This window comes from Camarhynchus parvulus, chromosome 1A (genome assembly GCF_901933205.1).
Source record: "Camarhynchus parvulus chromosome 1A, STF_HiC, whole genome shotgun sequence".
In the NCBI taxonomy this organism is placed as follows: domain Eukaryota; kingdom Metazoa; phylum Chordata; class Aves; order Passeriformes; family Thraupidae; genus Camarhynchus; species Camarhynchus parvulus.
Window position 1 is genome coordinate 65,034,596 of NC_044586.1, and position 15,119 is coordinate 65,049,714.

The window sequence follows — 15,119 nt, forward strand, 5'->3', positions numbered from 1 at the left end:
CCATCTTCCTGAAGGAATTCAAAATTGGCTGCTCCTACTGAGGCGATACAAAGATACCATATATAGGTAACTGCTCTGTTCCAGATCATCACATCTTAAGGGCCTGTCATACATACTGATTCTACAGCTTCCTCCCTGCAAAGCTGATTTTATTCCAGTGCCACACGAAACTTCCAGCTGCTGAAGAAATAAAACATGCCCAACCCTTTGCTGAGGAGCTCGTTCTTCTTCCCCACCCCACTTTCACCACGAAGATTTGTGCAAACTTCCTGTGTGATCTGACTGCTGGTGTGTATTGTAAGAAAAAATGGAGTGGGGGGGGAAGAAAAAAATAAATACAGAACTTGTTATTTCCTCCCGATTGTCACATTTTATGGTGTTGCAACCCAGAGCCCAATGTTGTTTCATGTCCAAATCGCAAGCTCATTGTATACATGGCTCACCTGCATCAACACAGCTTATTTTCCTCCTGTTGTTATTTTCATAATAACTGCTTAAATTTAATCCATGACATGAATTGCCCATACAGGATGTACAATCAACCTTGTAATAACTTGCAGACTTTTTAATGGGAAAACAAGGCAAAAATTAGTACAGTCAGATTAATACAGGTACACGATACATTCAAGCTGGGTTTTTGTACTTTAAAGGGCATTTTGTTTTAAGGTGCTTTATTTTTCTTGAAGAGTGGCTATGATGTTTTGGGGATTTTTTCGCTTTTCGTTTGTTTGATTGATTTGTTTTGTTGGGGTTTTTCCCCCCTCTGGAAATTAACTGTGGTCTCTCCTAGGAATTTTTTGCTGTGATGCATGCCCAGCAAACATCTGTAATTGCAACGAAAATAATTCTGGCCAAGATAATTTCTCATGTGCATGTGAATAGGACAGAGTCATGCCTCCTGGAATTGGACCTGCAGCTTCTTCCATGCTCATTCTTCTTTTTACCTTTATTCAACCACAAATATCTGAACAAAATTTTCTTTGCGGTAGATCAGATTTTTTCTTAGGCTATTTTGTCACGGCAAGAATAATTGCCTATTTCTGTTGCTGGACACTCTGCTGTGCCTGGTTGTACATTATCTGCAGATAAGATGCAGAAGAAAGGATGTAAACCACAATGACTGCATCCCAGGCTGAGATAGAAAAATTCAGATTGTTGTTTACTATAGAAACTATTGCTACAGAAGGTGCTTTTAAACTAGGGGACATCTTAGTGAGCAACTTGCATTTTCTCTTGGGTGTGAAGAGCTGAAACTGCTTTTAAATTCTTAAGAAAAAAATTGAGAGCAAAGATGAGGAGACCACAAAGTCTACATAAAATAGTGATCTAGCCAGTTTTAGAGCATCATGTACCAAGACTCTGCAGTTTCACTTAGAATAACTGTGTGCACAATGTAAGCTCTCGCTAACCACAGATTTTAATTAATCTCATGCTAAACAGAGTAACTTGCTGCCCACAGATGTAGCTGTGACTCTCAGTCAACAGCAGGGAGATCTAAACTCAGGAGCAATCTCAGAGCTAGATGTACAAAATCACGTTGTTCTGGTTTAAAAATACAAACAGCTTATGCAGGAAGGAGAAAAAAACCCAAAAAAACAACAACCAAAAAAGCCCCCCAAACTAACTCCAAACCCAGCCCTCCGTCCCCACCACATTTATAAAAATCAGGAAAGTTTCAGCTCAAAAAGGTAGCAAAAAAAATACTTTGCAATAAAGCAAATTTGGTTTCTCCTATCACTGCTTCCCAATAATTTAAAGTTCATATGCAACTTATGTAGTTAGTTTATTCAGCTTGTCTGCAGCCTACAATGTCATTGGTTTAAGTTTGTTCATAGATTATGGTAAATTTATAAGTCTACTTGAAGGCTAAATAAAGAGCAAAGAGTTGGGTCATCTGTTTCTTTTAAACACGGGAAAAAATAACTAGAAAATTAAAACTTAATGTAACTTTGTTCCCAAGAGTTTTTAGAGTCCAGACTTCAGATAGAGTAAAACTGGGCATCAAAAACACAGGCTGGAACTAATTAATACAGTAAGTACTTTGACCGAGATATTTTTTTCTTCTATTAGATCCAGAAACCTTATGTATAAGAAGAAGGATGTTAAGTCTTCTGCAAAACACATGGGCTTCAACTCCCAGTTACTCTAAGTCTAGATCTTGCTCAATGGAGCTTTGTCAGTTTGAGTCAGCAGGAAATCTAACCCCAAAAATCACATAAAAGACCCTGCCAATTAATTCCTCTTGGAGTCAATAAAAGTTTACATCAGTATTTAAACACTTTTCTCCCCATCACCCCATTTGAGACCTTTAATACCTATCTCCCCCTTCCAAGCTCGTAATTCCTCCCAGGCTACATAAATCCTTTATTTTGGCGTCTCCAGCCGAAACCTGACCCCAGTCAACAACATTTCACAACTCTTGGCAAGGTCAGTTTTTCCAACAAAGGGGAAGTCCAAGGGCTACAGAGACCCCCCCTGAGTCTCTGCAGTGCCAGAAACACCAAAGTTCTTCCCCAAGACCACACCAGGGCAGAAAGGATGCCCAGTTATTATGTGCCAAGTGAGCCACCATTCCCAGCACCTCTAATGAAAGGGAACATAGAAATTAAGGTTCAAATACCTAACAGGGATCATGGACCCAGTATTTCTTCAAGTAAGTTGCATGGAAATCTATGCAAACCTCACAGTAACTAGAAACCACCTCTAATTAATATGCAGTAACCCCTTGCTTGCTTTCTTAGAACAAAGATTAATTGCATCCTAAGAGATTGAGATATTAAATTCATTGCAAAAATGCTTGAAGGTGATTTTAGTTACTATTTCCAGAATTAGGTAGCCTCAGCTTGAGATCTGCCAGTGCCTCCTAGTTCAGGATTAGTGTAAAAGGTAGAGTCGTGCTCGGATGACACGTGGAGATTAATTAAATTGTGGATTTATAGCCTATTCTTTGTGGAGAACGGTTATTAAGACTACATATTTTTCAGAACTGAAATGGCCACTGCTTCAAAGGCTCATTTAAGTCCTTTCCATAAGATTACTGTTTTCTTTGGGACCTGGAAACCAAGAATCCAATATAAAACTCAGAATCTTAAAACTAAAGGAAAAAAACCCCTAACCTCTCCCCCTTTTAAAGCTTTTCACAGTGTCTTACAAATCCTTGGGTGGACTATCCTTAATCAAACCACTCAAAAGTCATACCAAGATTTTCAACCCCTAGAAAGCTCTGGCTCCACTCATCTACTAATTTAATACATAAATGTCCTCAGCCATTCAGGTATGTTAAACTGAATATCAGTCTGCTACTGAAGAGTACTGCAAAATTACCCGGCCAAGTACATTAATTCTTTAACAGATAAAAATTATCTATACACCGTGTTTCTAGAAGATAAGTGGCTACAGGCAATTTAACTGGATATCTGAAGAAGAAAAAAAAAATCCAGCACAACTGACATGACAAGTTTTTCCAATAATCTGAAATCCATCCATTCCACAAAAGAGAGAGTACAGCTGTGGTAATCACTGAGCCTCCCAATATTTCTACCTTTAGTAAATCTTCACTTTTGAAACTCAGTTGTAAAAAGCAAATGAACAGCAACAAAAAAGTCACTGTCTGCAGGTCAACAGGTGTTCAGTAACAAACTAATAACAGCTTGGGATCAACTCAAGAACAAGTGTCCTATAGTGAATGATGACAACATCCCTCTGTATTCAAGGAATGCATGGACTTATCCAGATGAGGAAAAGAAAAAAAAGAGGACTTTCCATCACTTGTGATGAAACATGAGGAAACACACAGTCGAAGAAAAAAAATCTGAGAAAGTGATATAAAAATGCAATTCATATGAGATTAGGTTTGGGGTTTTTCTTAATTAAGGAAAATTAGAGTATAATCAGTAGAAGCACGTTCAGCTGCTCATATAAAAAAGGTTGGATGGTAAAACTTAGGTTATTGTAAGGGGTTTTTTGAGTACCACAGAGCATTTTTCAGGAGTATTAGACCTCCTGAAGTCTGAAAGGTTTGTTGGGAGAAAATGATACCCATCAGACAACATCCAAAGGGAATAGTTAGAGTATTTTCCTAAGAGATAAGAAATTCATCTCTTGCACAGGTCAAACAATGGAAAATCTTAGCAACAAAGACTACAAATCTCTCTAGTTTCACCTTCCTTTTCTCCCTCCCTGGTACAGCATCTTGGGACTAGCAGAGATGCAAGACATCTTTAATGAAGCTCTCTTCACAAAAAAAAACCAAAAAAGAAAGTCAAACAACTGCTTGGATAAAAAGCTGGTGAGTGCAAGGAATTTGTGTGCCTGGTCCTTAGTGCTATCTTGCAAAGGCAGAAAAATAACAAAGAAGGGGTTTTAGTAAACAAGCAAGGAATTATTTACCCTCAAAAGAATTAAATTCTAGTTTCAGTTAAATCATTGTTATGAGGGCAGGTGATGAAAAGCCCAGCCCAAGGCTGAGCCCCCAGTGCTGGGGGCTTTATAGCATAGAGATATACATTTATATAGCCATGAAAATCTTATAGCCTAAGTATATAAGAGAGATATTAGCAGGTCCATTTTACCTCTGGGAGCTGGGACACACAGAGCTTAACTAACACTTCCAAACTAACACAGCCTGGGAAAAGCATGAAATTATAACCTCATTTCTCAAGGACAATGCCAGGCTGCCACTGCCCAGGTACCTTTCCTGTGTACAGGCAACTTCCTCCTTATTTCAGTTCCACTGAGTGCAGAACTAGACAAAGCCTAAAATTTGAGTGGGTGGGTCAGGAAAGACCTGCAGGAGTACATAAGGACTGCCACTGATTTAAGATGAGGAAATGGTAGAGGAAAGCATCACTAAGTAATGTGTGAGGGAAAGGATGATCCTGCTTTTTCCTGCTTCCTGCAACATCAATGTTGCACATCCTACCTGTGTAACTGGGTGTGAGAAATCACCAGTCAGGACTGAAATTCTGGGGTATAATAGATGAAGAAACAGCACAACCTCCACCTCCCCTGAAGAGGAGGGAGCCTGAAGTCAATGGCTCAAGGCCTTAGCAGGGAATCCACTCCAAACACTTTCCACATGTCCCAAAACATGGATACAAGACAAATTTACATGCAGAAGAGCCCTTCCAGTGCATTGCTTTGTTAGCAACTGCCATCAGTGTGCCAAACCACAGAATTTCTTTGCTGACAGATGTTCTGGACTCAAAGCTGCAAAGCCAGTCAGCTCAATTAATGGAGGAAGGAACCATCAAGGAAAAGCCATAGCTGCTGGCACCAGTCCCTGAACTGCAGATCACTGGCAGTGTTACTGCACCTCACTGTCACAGGCTCTGGCTAGACAGCTGTGCTGCTGGTGCAGTAATTTCATATCATGTTTTAGGGGTTAGGGCAATTCAAATAATTAGGCCAAGGAACATGGCAGCAGCAGTAAGTAAACCTCTTTGTGAGAGATCATTCATTTGAATTGGATGTTTAAATCCCCCATAAAGCACCTGGAAGATTTAACAACTCATGTCCAAATGAACAAGATGTAATGAGCTTGTACACACGCTAGATATGAAAAGTGGATTGTTTTTAGCAAAACGGTGCAGAATAACCTCTTATGGAAAGGAGTGATGGTGAATTTTAATCAGGGGAAAATGAAGATGCAAGAATAAATCTGCACAGGCTTAGAGGAGGACTGGATGACTTGCTCACCCATCAGCAATGGATGCAGGAGTGTGTTACATCCTAATCTGCTGTTTTCTGTTATCTTTACTGCTTGCATCATCCCAGAGATCCTGCCTTTTTAAGGGGAAAAAAAAAACCCAAAAAACTAACAAAAAAACAAATTGAGAAAAGCTGCCCATATTGTCTTCTGCAAAGTGCAAAGGAAGAACAACTAAGAAAAAAAAATTAAAAAAATTTAAAATTCATACTTCAATACAGCTGGCCCTAATTTTTCATCCCAGTATTATTCACTTGAGTGACTGTAGAGTTAGACATTCAGACTGAAAGCAGAAGAATCCACACCATGTTTTGCTGCTCATGTTTAGCTTATCAGAGCTTGGCAAGAGCCACCATCCCCCTGGTGATTCTCATCTGTGTCACAACTTGGGACATGTGTAACCCTCACTAACACCCCTTTCAATGCCATCTCTGACACCATCTGCATTTTTGGATTGGTAAACTGGAAAGCCATTTCTAAAATGTGTTTTTAGTTATTACAAGATACACACACCCTCTTTCCACACTTATTTATTTTTTTTAACCAAGCATATTGTGGCAATTATGAGGGAATTTGTATTCTCCACTGACATCTGAAATTCCATTTTCTGTATTTCATGGTGGCAATGGAGTCCAGCATTGTGTCCCTGGGCCAAAATTTCAGGGCTTGTTTTCTTTTGTTTCTTGAGTACTGGATGAAGAGAACATTGTCCAGGTCCTCAGCGTAAAGCACAAGTGAAATATTTTCTTTTTCTTAGTCCTTTTCCCAAGCATTTGTGTGTTGGGAGTCCATGCATTAACTGGTTTGTTCAGATACTGAATACAATACAGAATTCCTTATCTTAAACTTTGCTCAATTTATTGTTCTGTGGCCACAGCCAAATTTTAGCTGTTGTGTCTGCTTTCCTCCCCCCCCTCCCAAGTTTGAACATTTTGAAGCTATTTAACCCACCTCAACTCCCAGGCAATCACAGGGGTGGATGTAGGGACAGAACTATTTGCCCAAAACAAGTCACAATGCACACACCAACACGGCTGAAATTGCTCCTCCTGGGCTGATTTGCCAAGCATGAAAAACACTTTTTTTTTTTTTTCCTGAAAAGCCAAACCATTAACAGGCTGTTTGGATGGTGTGTGTGGTGGAAAAAAAAAAAAAAAGACATTTCGGAGAGAACATTTGAATTGGTACATCCGCCTGACACATGATGTGTGAAACAAGATGTTCCCAGCTCCACCTGCCAAGTTGGACCGGCCGGTTCAATAGGACTCGTGGAGTTGCAATCATCTGCGTGCAGAGCAGACACCAAGATTGCTGCTTCCCAGGCTGGGGGCTGACCACTCCTCTGAGTAAAAACCCCTGCTCTTTTCCCTTGGATTTCACCTTGAGCTTGCCAAGCCAAGTTGAAACCGACTTTTAATTTTTTTCCCTAGCAATGTGCCGTGGAAAGGTCACATATTTCTTCAGACAGGAATGCAAAGGGGTACAAGGTCTTCCCTGCATAGGTAACTCATATGATTTATAGCGCTGAATTTAGCCTTGTTGGAGCCAAATTAAGGCAGAAAAGCAACAGAGGAGATGTGGCCTTGAGGAATTAATTTTTTTTTCCTCCTTTTTGTGCCTCTCCTTGCCAGGCTACAGCTTTGCTTTTGCTGCTGTAGGGGCCCAGAGCACAGGTTGCTTCAGCAACCATTGTCCAGTCACCTATGAGGAGCAAAACCACATGCCAGAAGTTCTAAACAGGGATAAGAGACTTTTCTGGAATCAAGGCAGCTGATTTTGGTCTCTCTTATGCACTAGGGGGTCTCCATCCCAGCTCCCATCTCATTTTGGAGATGGTAAACGAGATTTCTGTGTCTGCAGAGGGCTGGGCCAGAATACTGTGTTTGCTGGGAAGGCTCTGAAGGATGTTTTCTTTTCTTTTGAAGGCTTGAAGTTTTGCCAATCTCTCCTGGCTCCGAGGAATACAACAGGACATGGTGTTTATTGCAGCCCCACTATGAACAAGGAGATCAGGCAGTGGTGTGCTCATGTCACAGCGTAGATCTTATGCTGGGAGCTTAATCCAAAGGAGACAACAAGAGGGAAAAAAAAAATCCATGCATGCTCTTTCCAGTAACTTTGGTACTCAGACCACTCTGAATAAATCCAGTGAAAGAAAACGCACATTAAACTGTGTTTAGGGCTCTTGCAGCCAGAGGAAGCTGAGACTTAGCAGAAATTATTGCAGCTCTCACTGTCCCTCTCCAGACAGACATAACCAAAGAGGGAGGCCTGATGTAATATTATATACACACACATCATATTGCCATTTATTTTATACCTCTGCTAGATGTCCCAGCTTAGCTGGGTGGAGTCCAGCAAAATCCCCTGTCATGCTCCAGCACAACCTCTCCCTCCTTTTAGGCTCCACCACCATCCACAGCCTTGTCTGTTGCTATATTGTACCTTTCCCTTCATTATTACCTTTATTCAGAGGCCAAGGGAAATGCTTCCAGAGGGTTTGGGGATCAGGAGCTGCGCTCAGCTGACATGGGGGTAACCAGCACCAAGGCTGCTCTGAGCCCCTGGGGATTTTGAAGTCCCAATGTAAATATTCCCACCTGCTGCCCCCACAGGATCTGCATCCTCCAGCCTTTACTCAGCCAATCAGGCCCCAAACTATGGTGGAGTCCCAGAATAAATTATGGGGGTGCAAAAAGTAAACAAAATTGAGAATTTACCAGTGTAGGACACCAGTTTAGAGCTGGTGGTGTCATTTGCTACATCAACTTATTTGAGCCTGAAAGAATTGGTTTGTGCACCTAAAATAAACACACAAACATTCCTCTATTTATTATAAATATTAGCTACAGGCTTCTTTGGGGACACACTAAAACCAAGAACTTCAGAGGCCTCAAACAGGCTGGAAATTGGCCCAGAGAAGAAGAACTAAAATATATAAGAAAAGTAGAAGTGGTATTGCAGTTCAATAAGTCACAAGCCATATGAGCTATGTGATGACTTCTAGCTCTCTTTCTTTTTTCTTCCAGTGGTCATTCTGCTCATATTACTACTCATATTACCTATTGCCTTTTGCCACCTCTTAACCTTCTGCATCCTGCAGTGGTGCTGCACAATGTCACATCTGTGCAGAGCTGCTGCTCTCATCACACACAGAAAACACACAGAAACGTCCAGATTTAATCACACCTCTGACCTGCTCTGTGCCCATACAGCTGCAGTCTCCACGTTCACACACAAAGTTGGGAAACTGCAGGCATGCTGCAGGGGAAAAGTGCCTGGGAGATATTTCTTTTACAGGTAGGGAAAAGGTTGTTTTAAAAAGAAAACAGGATTCTTTGAGAGGGCAACATTGTCTCTTCCTTAAATCTTCTTGACTTTAACGTCCTCTGTGTCATCCTCCATCTCTGCACAAACCTCGCATCACCTGACTTGTCTCGCAGAGCAATCAGAAATGATCTCATAGAGCTCGATAAAACTTAAAATAATTCCTAGAATAGCTCTACCGGAGCACACACGCTGTCAGGCAGCACAGAAGGGGTTCTGCAGAAGCTCTTTGGCGGCATTCAGGGGCTGGTGGTGAGGCCCAGGAGCCAGCCCAGCTCTGGTCCCTGCCCTGGTGCTGGTCCCCAGCCCCGCTGCCCCTCCCAGCCCTGCGCTCCTCAGCCCCGCGTTTGCATCCTCACAGAACTTTTGGAGTCAAATACAAACTCATCATCCTGTGCTGACAGTCCCAAACGACTTGAGAAATAAAATAAAATAAACCTGCAGCAAGCCCCCTGTGCCAAGTCTCACACCACAGGCAAGGACAGAGGGTCGCAGTGCCCAGTCCCACACAGAGGCTCAGAAAATGGTCAGGGAATTTTAAACTCCTAAAATAGAAAGTTCAGTGAGGGAAAAAAAACCTTAGTCATGTAAGTAGACTTTATACTTAGACTCTGAAGTATTGTTTTTCCTCTTTCAGTTCAGCACACAGTAAGTTCTTTAAAAAAATTATATCAAGAGTCTAAAGTATACTTCAAAATATTATTATTACATATATAGCATAATAATATCACAATTCATAGCCCCCAATCCCTGTAATTTACCCAAAACATATTCAGTGCAGGCAGCTTCAAGTTTTGCAAAAAAAGCTGAGGGGTATCTATGCAACTTTACATTTAAGTGATTTTATAATTTTGCCATCTACACTCCCAGATGTTTCCAATGTCTTACAGAAGTTTCTGCAAACCATCTGCAAACTTTTATACGTCTGCATTCTCAATAAGGCAAAACCAGGCACTTACAGCAGCATTAAGCACAGACATTTAACACTGTGAGTCTTCAATATCTGCAGCAAATATTAATGGGGAATTTTTTTCTCCCTTACCGTTTTTAGCAGTTCAAATCACAATTTTTCACTATGCAAATTTAAAAAAAAACCCAAGTGCTGAAGGTAAAAAAGTAGCAACTTTTAAATGCCAAACACACGCCTCAAGAGGGGCAACAAAGTGTGGAAGTTTCAACAACATGAAACAAGCACTTCACTCCACCTTCCTTCCCCCTAAACTATTTTCACTTCTTGATCAACTTTCTCATGCTGTTTGTTTTTGCTTCTCTAGAGTTTCCCATTCATTTCCATGCAGAGCACAGCAAGGAAAGCAGAGAGTTAACGCTGTAGTTGCAACTGGTGTGAGCCTTTACTATTAGCTTGAATTTACAGAGCAATCTCTCCTTAAAAAGAAATAAGGGAAAAAAAAAAAAAGAATTCCTCACTGCACTGTAACACTGAGAAGTATATTTAAAAATTCTCTCTCGGGTCTCTCTAAACATCTGTTCAAAGGTTTTGCTGTATCTTAAAAGGGCTCTAATTACCAGAAACTCCTTTCTTACTTAAGCCCAGGGCTCGCATTTCGATTATAACTCAAGCTCCAGTTAATTTAGGGCTAACCCCAAAATGCCTGTACCAAACAGAAGAAAACATAGGCCTACCTTAAAACTTTCCAGCTTTTCAGAGGATCCAAGTCAGAGATTATAGACACCATTGTAGGAATAACAATAATAAAAGATGTATATTAAAAAAAAAAAAAAATAAAAAAGAAGTAAAACCACGCCAGGGAAGGCTAACCACAAAAGCAGCAAGTACTCTACTCAGTGTGGGAATGACAACAAACCCAGCACAGCTCTTCCTCCTTCTCAAGCTGATAAGCACTTGTCCCAGCTTCTCTCCACCCCCAAAATCAATCTTGTGCTATATTGCTTCACAGTCCCAGTTTCATTTCTTCACCACTACCTTTTAAAGCCCTTGTAATCTGCTCCAACTGATCAAATTTGACCTTTTTGTAGTCCACTTTATTCCAAGCACAGCCCTCAGTTAAATCTCTCTTTATTAACACCGTCCTTCTTGGCTTTCTTTTGGAGCAAGCACAGCTCAAGCTCGAAGCCTCCAGTCTTTGCCAGCAATCATTTACAGATTACTGCAGGCTGCAGTCTTCTCCTTTTGGGTATTTTCTTCTACCTTTGAGGTTTGTTTTTATATTATTTTCTGAGGGTTGTTGGTGGTCTCCCTTTCCCTGTTCTGTGCAGGTTGGAGTTTGACACTTTTAAAGGAGGGACTTTCCAATGCAACTCCTCTCCCACCCTTCCCTCCTCCCCTTGTCCCTCACCCCCATATGGAGAGACAGACACACGCATCAAAAGCAGTTCACAACCTTTAGAATACAGAATAATCTTTCTCCCCCCCCTTCTGTTCTTTAAGTCTATTAGAATTGATAGACTTAAACACAGAAGCTGTGCTTGAAATGCACTGATCTAAAGCAAGGCTGCTATTATGGAGGATAATAAAAAGTCTAATCATGCAAAGCCAGATGTAACCCTTTGGATGTTTAAAAGGGGAGAAGGTGTCTATATGGTTCCATAAAATCAATTTTTTTTTTTACTACATAAAAAATAAATGGTAAAGCATCCTCCAGATTACTATGGTGATCTGAAAAGTTGTATAGCTGCTGATAGTGTGTATTTACTTAGGAAAATCGAGTTTATTGGCTTCTTTTGCATTTCTGTAATACTTTTTGACAGTGTTTTTCCTCTATTTAAATATTTCTTTTGCCTTTTTTCCCCTTCTAAATGTTTTCCATTTGTACTGTAAATGACTGTAACCTCTCCTTGAGCTCCACCAATTCATTAGGATTTCTGGAAATTCCTGGAAATTTAATTCCAGTGAGGAATTAAAATTCTTTTGGGGGAAAAAAGCAAAACAGTACTCGATGAAGTGTTCAGTCAGAACCAAACTACCCCTTTGGTAGATACTTCCACTTTGATATTTATATCACAGGCATATGCTCCTAGTTTCCCTCTGCCACCAGCTCTCTCAAAACAAAAAAGAAGTTAAGATCAGCCCTTGTATGTTAAAAGAAGCAGTAATATGGTGGTCAGAGAGATTTGGGAGATCTGGTAGTGTGAGACACACTCGTGGAAACATAATAAGGAGTATTATAAGACATAATAAACTTTTAAGCCTTCCAATAGCTCCTTCTTTAGTGAGATAAAAACTTGAGCTGTGCCTAAACCATTTCAGGCTCCCTGGCCTGCTGGAGGCTGGGTTTGAGCAGCCTGAACGCCCCTGGCCGGCTGCACAAAGGCAGCTCAGTCTTGCCCTGGCCTGAAGGTGACACCGAGGCTTCCAACCGCCCAAAAAAAGAGAATGTGACCATTTTGCCTGCCAGACAGCAGCCAGCTGATAGTGGTCAGACAGAAACAACCAGTTTTAAATGACCCTGATACAAAATGCCTTCTTTGCTCCAAGGCCAGAGCATCGTTGGCCCCTCATTTAGGAGAAGCTCTGAGTCATCTCCTGCCTCCTCCCTGCCCTGGCCAGGTGAAGCTCAGCCCGTGGGGCCCTATCTGCTCATCAGTTCATCGAGCCAGGCTTCAAGTTCAGACTTTGGAATTTTACATCCTCCCCTAGGCAATGCTTCCAACAGTTTTGCTTTGTCTCAGAGGGGTGTAGTGAGGAAAAACACATCAGGGACAGCTGATGGTGGGGTTGCAGGTGCAGATGGAGGACAGCTGGGGGTTACAAATGTTCCACCTCTCTCTTAAAACCTGCGGGGCCAGGGTGTTTCTCACCTGATACACACATATCTCTGAGCAATTCTGCAGAGATAAGGCTTCTATCCAGCTCTGGAAACTTTGGGCCCTATATTTGTTTAACTACAGGAGGTGGGCAAGATGCTTGTAATGGAAAATTAAATTCAGTTGTTTCTTTGTGGAATTGAGAAAACTTTCTTTCCTTTCTTTTTTTTTTCCAGCATGGAAAGCAAATAAAAACAGATTGGTCAATGTCTCTTTTATTCCTCCCAATAGTTTGTAAACCACTGAAACCACTGTTATAGATGTTAATCCCTCGTTTGAGGCTGGGGAGGACATCAGTGGTTGCAGCACACTGCCTTTTCTCTTTCCTCTCTACCCTATTGCCACATTTGCTGGTTTTAGAGCTACACTCACCTATTTTCCCATGCAAACTTCTCACTTAATATTTCATATCGTGCAAACATATTGATGACCAGGCTCGAATTAAGAAAGGCTTCAAGCTGAGCTTGCAAAGAAAACAAAAATCAAAATACCCTGACCTCTCCTGACACATTGACAAGCCAAGTTTGTGTCCCTGTCACATCCTGTTGCAGGTCAAGGTGAGAAAGGGGCAGATGCTCTGTCTTTATACCCCACTGCACCAATATGCTCAGTGTCTTACTTTGTTCATCCCAAAATCCCACAAACTATGTCTATTTCAAGGATTTTATCTCTAACAAGTACATCTTATACTTTCCATAGATTCATTTTTCACTGTCTTCCCACAGAAAATGCTCCATTATTTCTGCCAACATATCCACATGAAAACTATACTGCAGGAGTAAATATACTTATTCCTTTCCCTCTTGCACTTCTTGGGGTTATTTCTATTTTTTTAATCTCAAATTCTTGTGTCTGGAAAGAAAGCCATGTCTCCATTTTGGAGGACCTTGATGGCATTCTGCCAGCTTTTCCTACAACACTGAGGACAGCAACTATGAGCCTTCTAAAAATAAAACTACGAGATCAAGTTTAGCACAGAGGAACTTGCAACAGGCAATGGATTTTCCAAAACAGCCTCACGTGTTTCATACAGCATGTAGCTATAGTAGGAGAAAACAAATAAAACAGAAACAGAAATTCGCTGTAAAATTATTTTAACTCTTGTGCTTAGATAGCAGACTCCAGCTCAGCTTTTAGCCAAATGTTTCTTCTGTTAGGGCTGAGGACTTTGTATTCAAAACTTTTATTTTTTATGCTTTGAGTAAAGAAATTTCCTATGATCTCCAGCTTGTTTGCCAGGAAACCACCAGCACATCTGTGAAATATTACTTAAGCAAATTTATTACTGCTAGAGCCAGAAGGCAACAACCCTAAAAATTTTCTCTACCTGCTGAAATCCAGCCTATTGTAGAATTTGTGTCTTTCATGCCATGACACGTTCCCCCACTGAGAACTTACTGGTTCTCAGTTAATATGATAAAGAAGCTCTCCAAGATTTTGAGTCATGCTAAAATAAATATATACATATACTTTTGAAAACAGCATTCCTGTATACACACATACACAAAAGGATCTCTAAGCAATGTCATCATCCTTAGTTTAGACAGCTGTGGAGTCAAAAAAGTCAGCTAGCTACAAACATTTGAAGGTCAAGTACAGGACAAAGCGTTTAAAAAAGCAAAAGCAGTTATGGCTACTGAGCAATAGAAAGATGATTTTATGTAATGAGACTTTTTACTCCCCCCAGCTCTTTCTATACCAGAGTCCTATTGGACTGAGAACTTCATAGTGTTGGGCAGGATAATAAACCAAGTATAGTAAGCAGCTTGGGTTTGTTATTTAATCTCCTTGCAAGGGTGTTATCTCACTCAAAATATTTTAGGAGCCAAGGAAGGTCTGCCAGAGCACAGCCTTCTAGTCAGGGTGCCCAGCAGCCTGGTTATCAGGCAATAATAGAGAAATAAATATCCTTCTAGCATCTTCCCAATACATATTTTCTGTTGCTGTTTCATACAAAGCAATTTTAAGTTATTTGAAAGAAATCTTGGGCTTTTACCAGGAAAACCTCACTCTCCCTGGGGAGCCTGTTGTTAAACAAAAGCTCAGCTATTAAAGAGTGGCCTCCAACTTCAGGGCTGCTGTTGGGGGCTGATAAAGGCTCTTCTCCAGACTGTCTCATGCTGTCCCTCCCCATCAGCCTTGCCACCCCCCTGCCTCTCCTCCTAGTCCCTAATGCCTCGCCTTTTAAGCAATGGAGTGACTAATTGAAAATGCATTCCAGTGCTTTACAAGCAGACTTTTCTTTCCTGCTGACCAGCCAAATGTTTTAAAGTTGGCAAGATGCTGCTTTAACTTGGGA

The 15,119-nt window shown here is 40.9% G+C and overlaps 1 protein-coding gene across 2 annotated transcripts in view; it reads right to left on the reverse strand.

Moving 5' to 3' along the window:
• Nucleotides 1-15,119, reverse strand: part of CELF2 (CUGBP Elav-like family member 2) — a 549,003-nt gene that overhangs the window by 364,465 nt on the left and 169,419 nt on the right. Inside the window, exon 1 of one of the 2 annotated variants that reach the window (XM_030959789.1) lies at nucleotides 10,679-11,247. The exons of the other annotated variant lie outside the window; for it this stretch is intronic. Within the exon in view, the coding sequence (XP_030815649.1) occupies nucleotides 10,679-10,731 (53 nt within the window). The 5' untranslated portion in view covers nucleotides 10,732-11,247. Of the gene's footprint in view, nucleotides 1-10,678; nucleotides 11,248-15,119 lie in introns of those variants that run through there. 2 annotated transcript variants of the gene reach the window in all.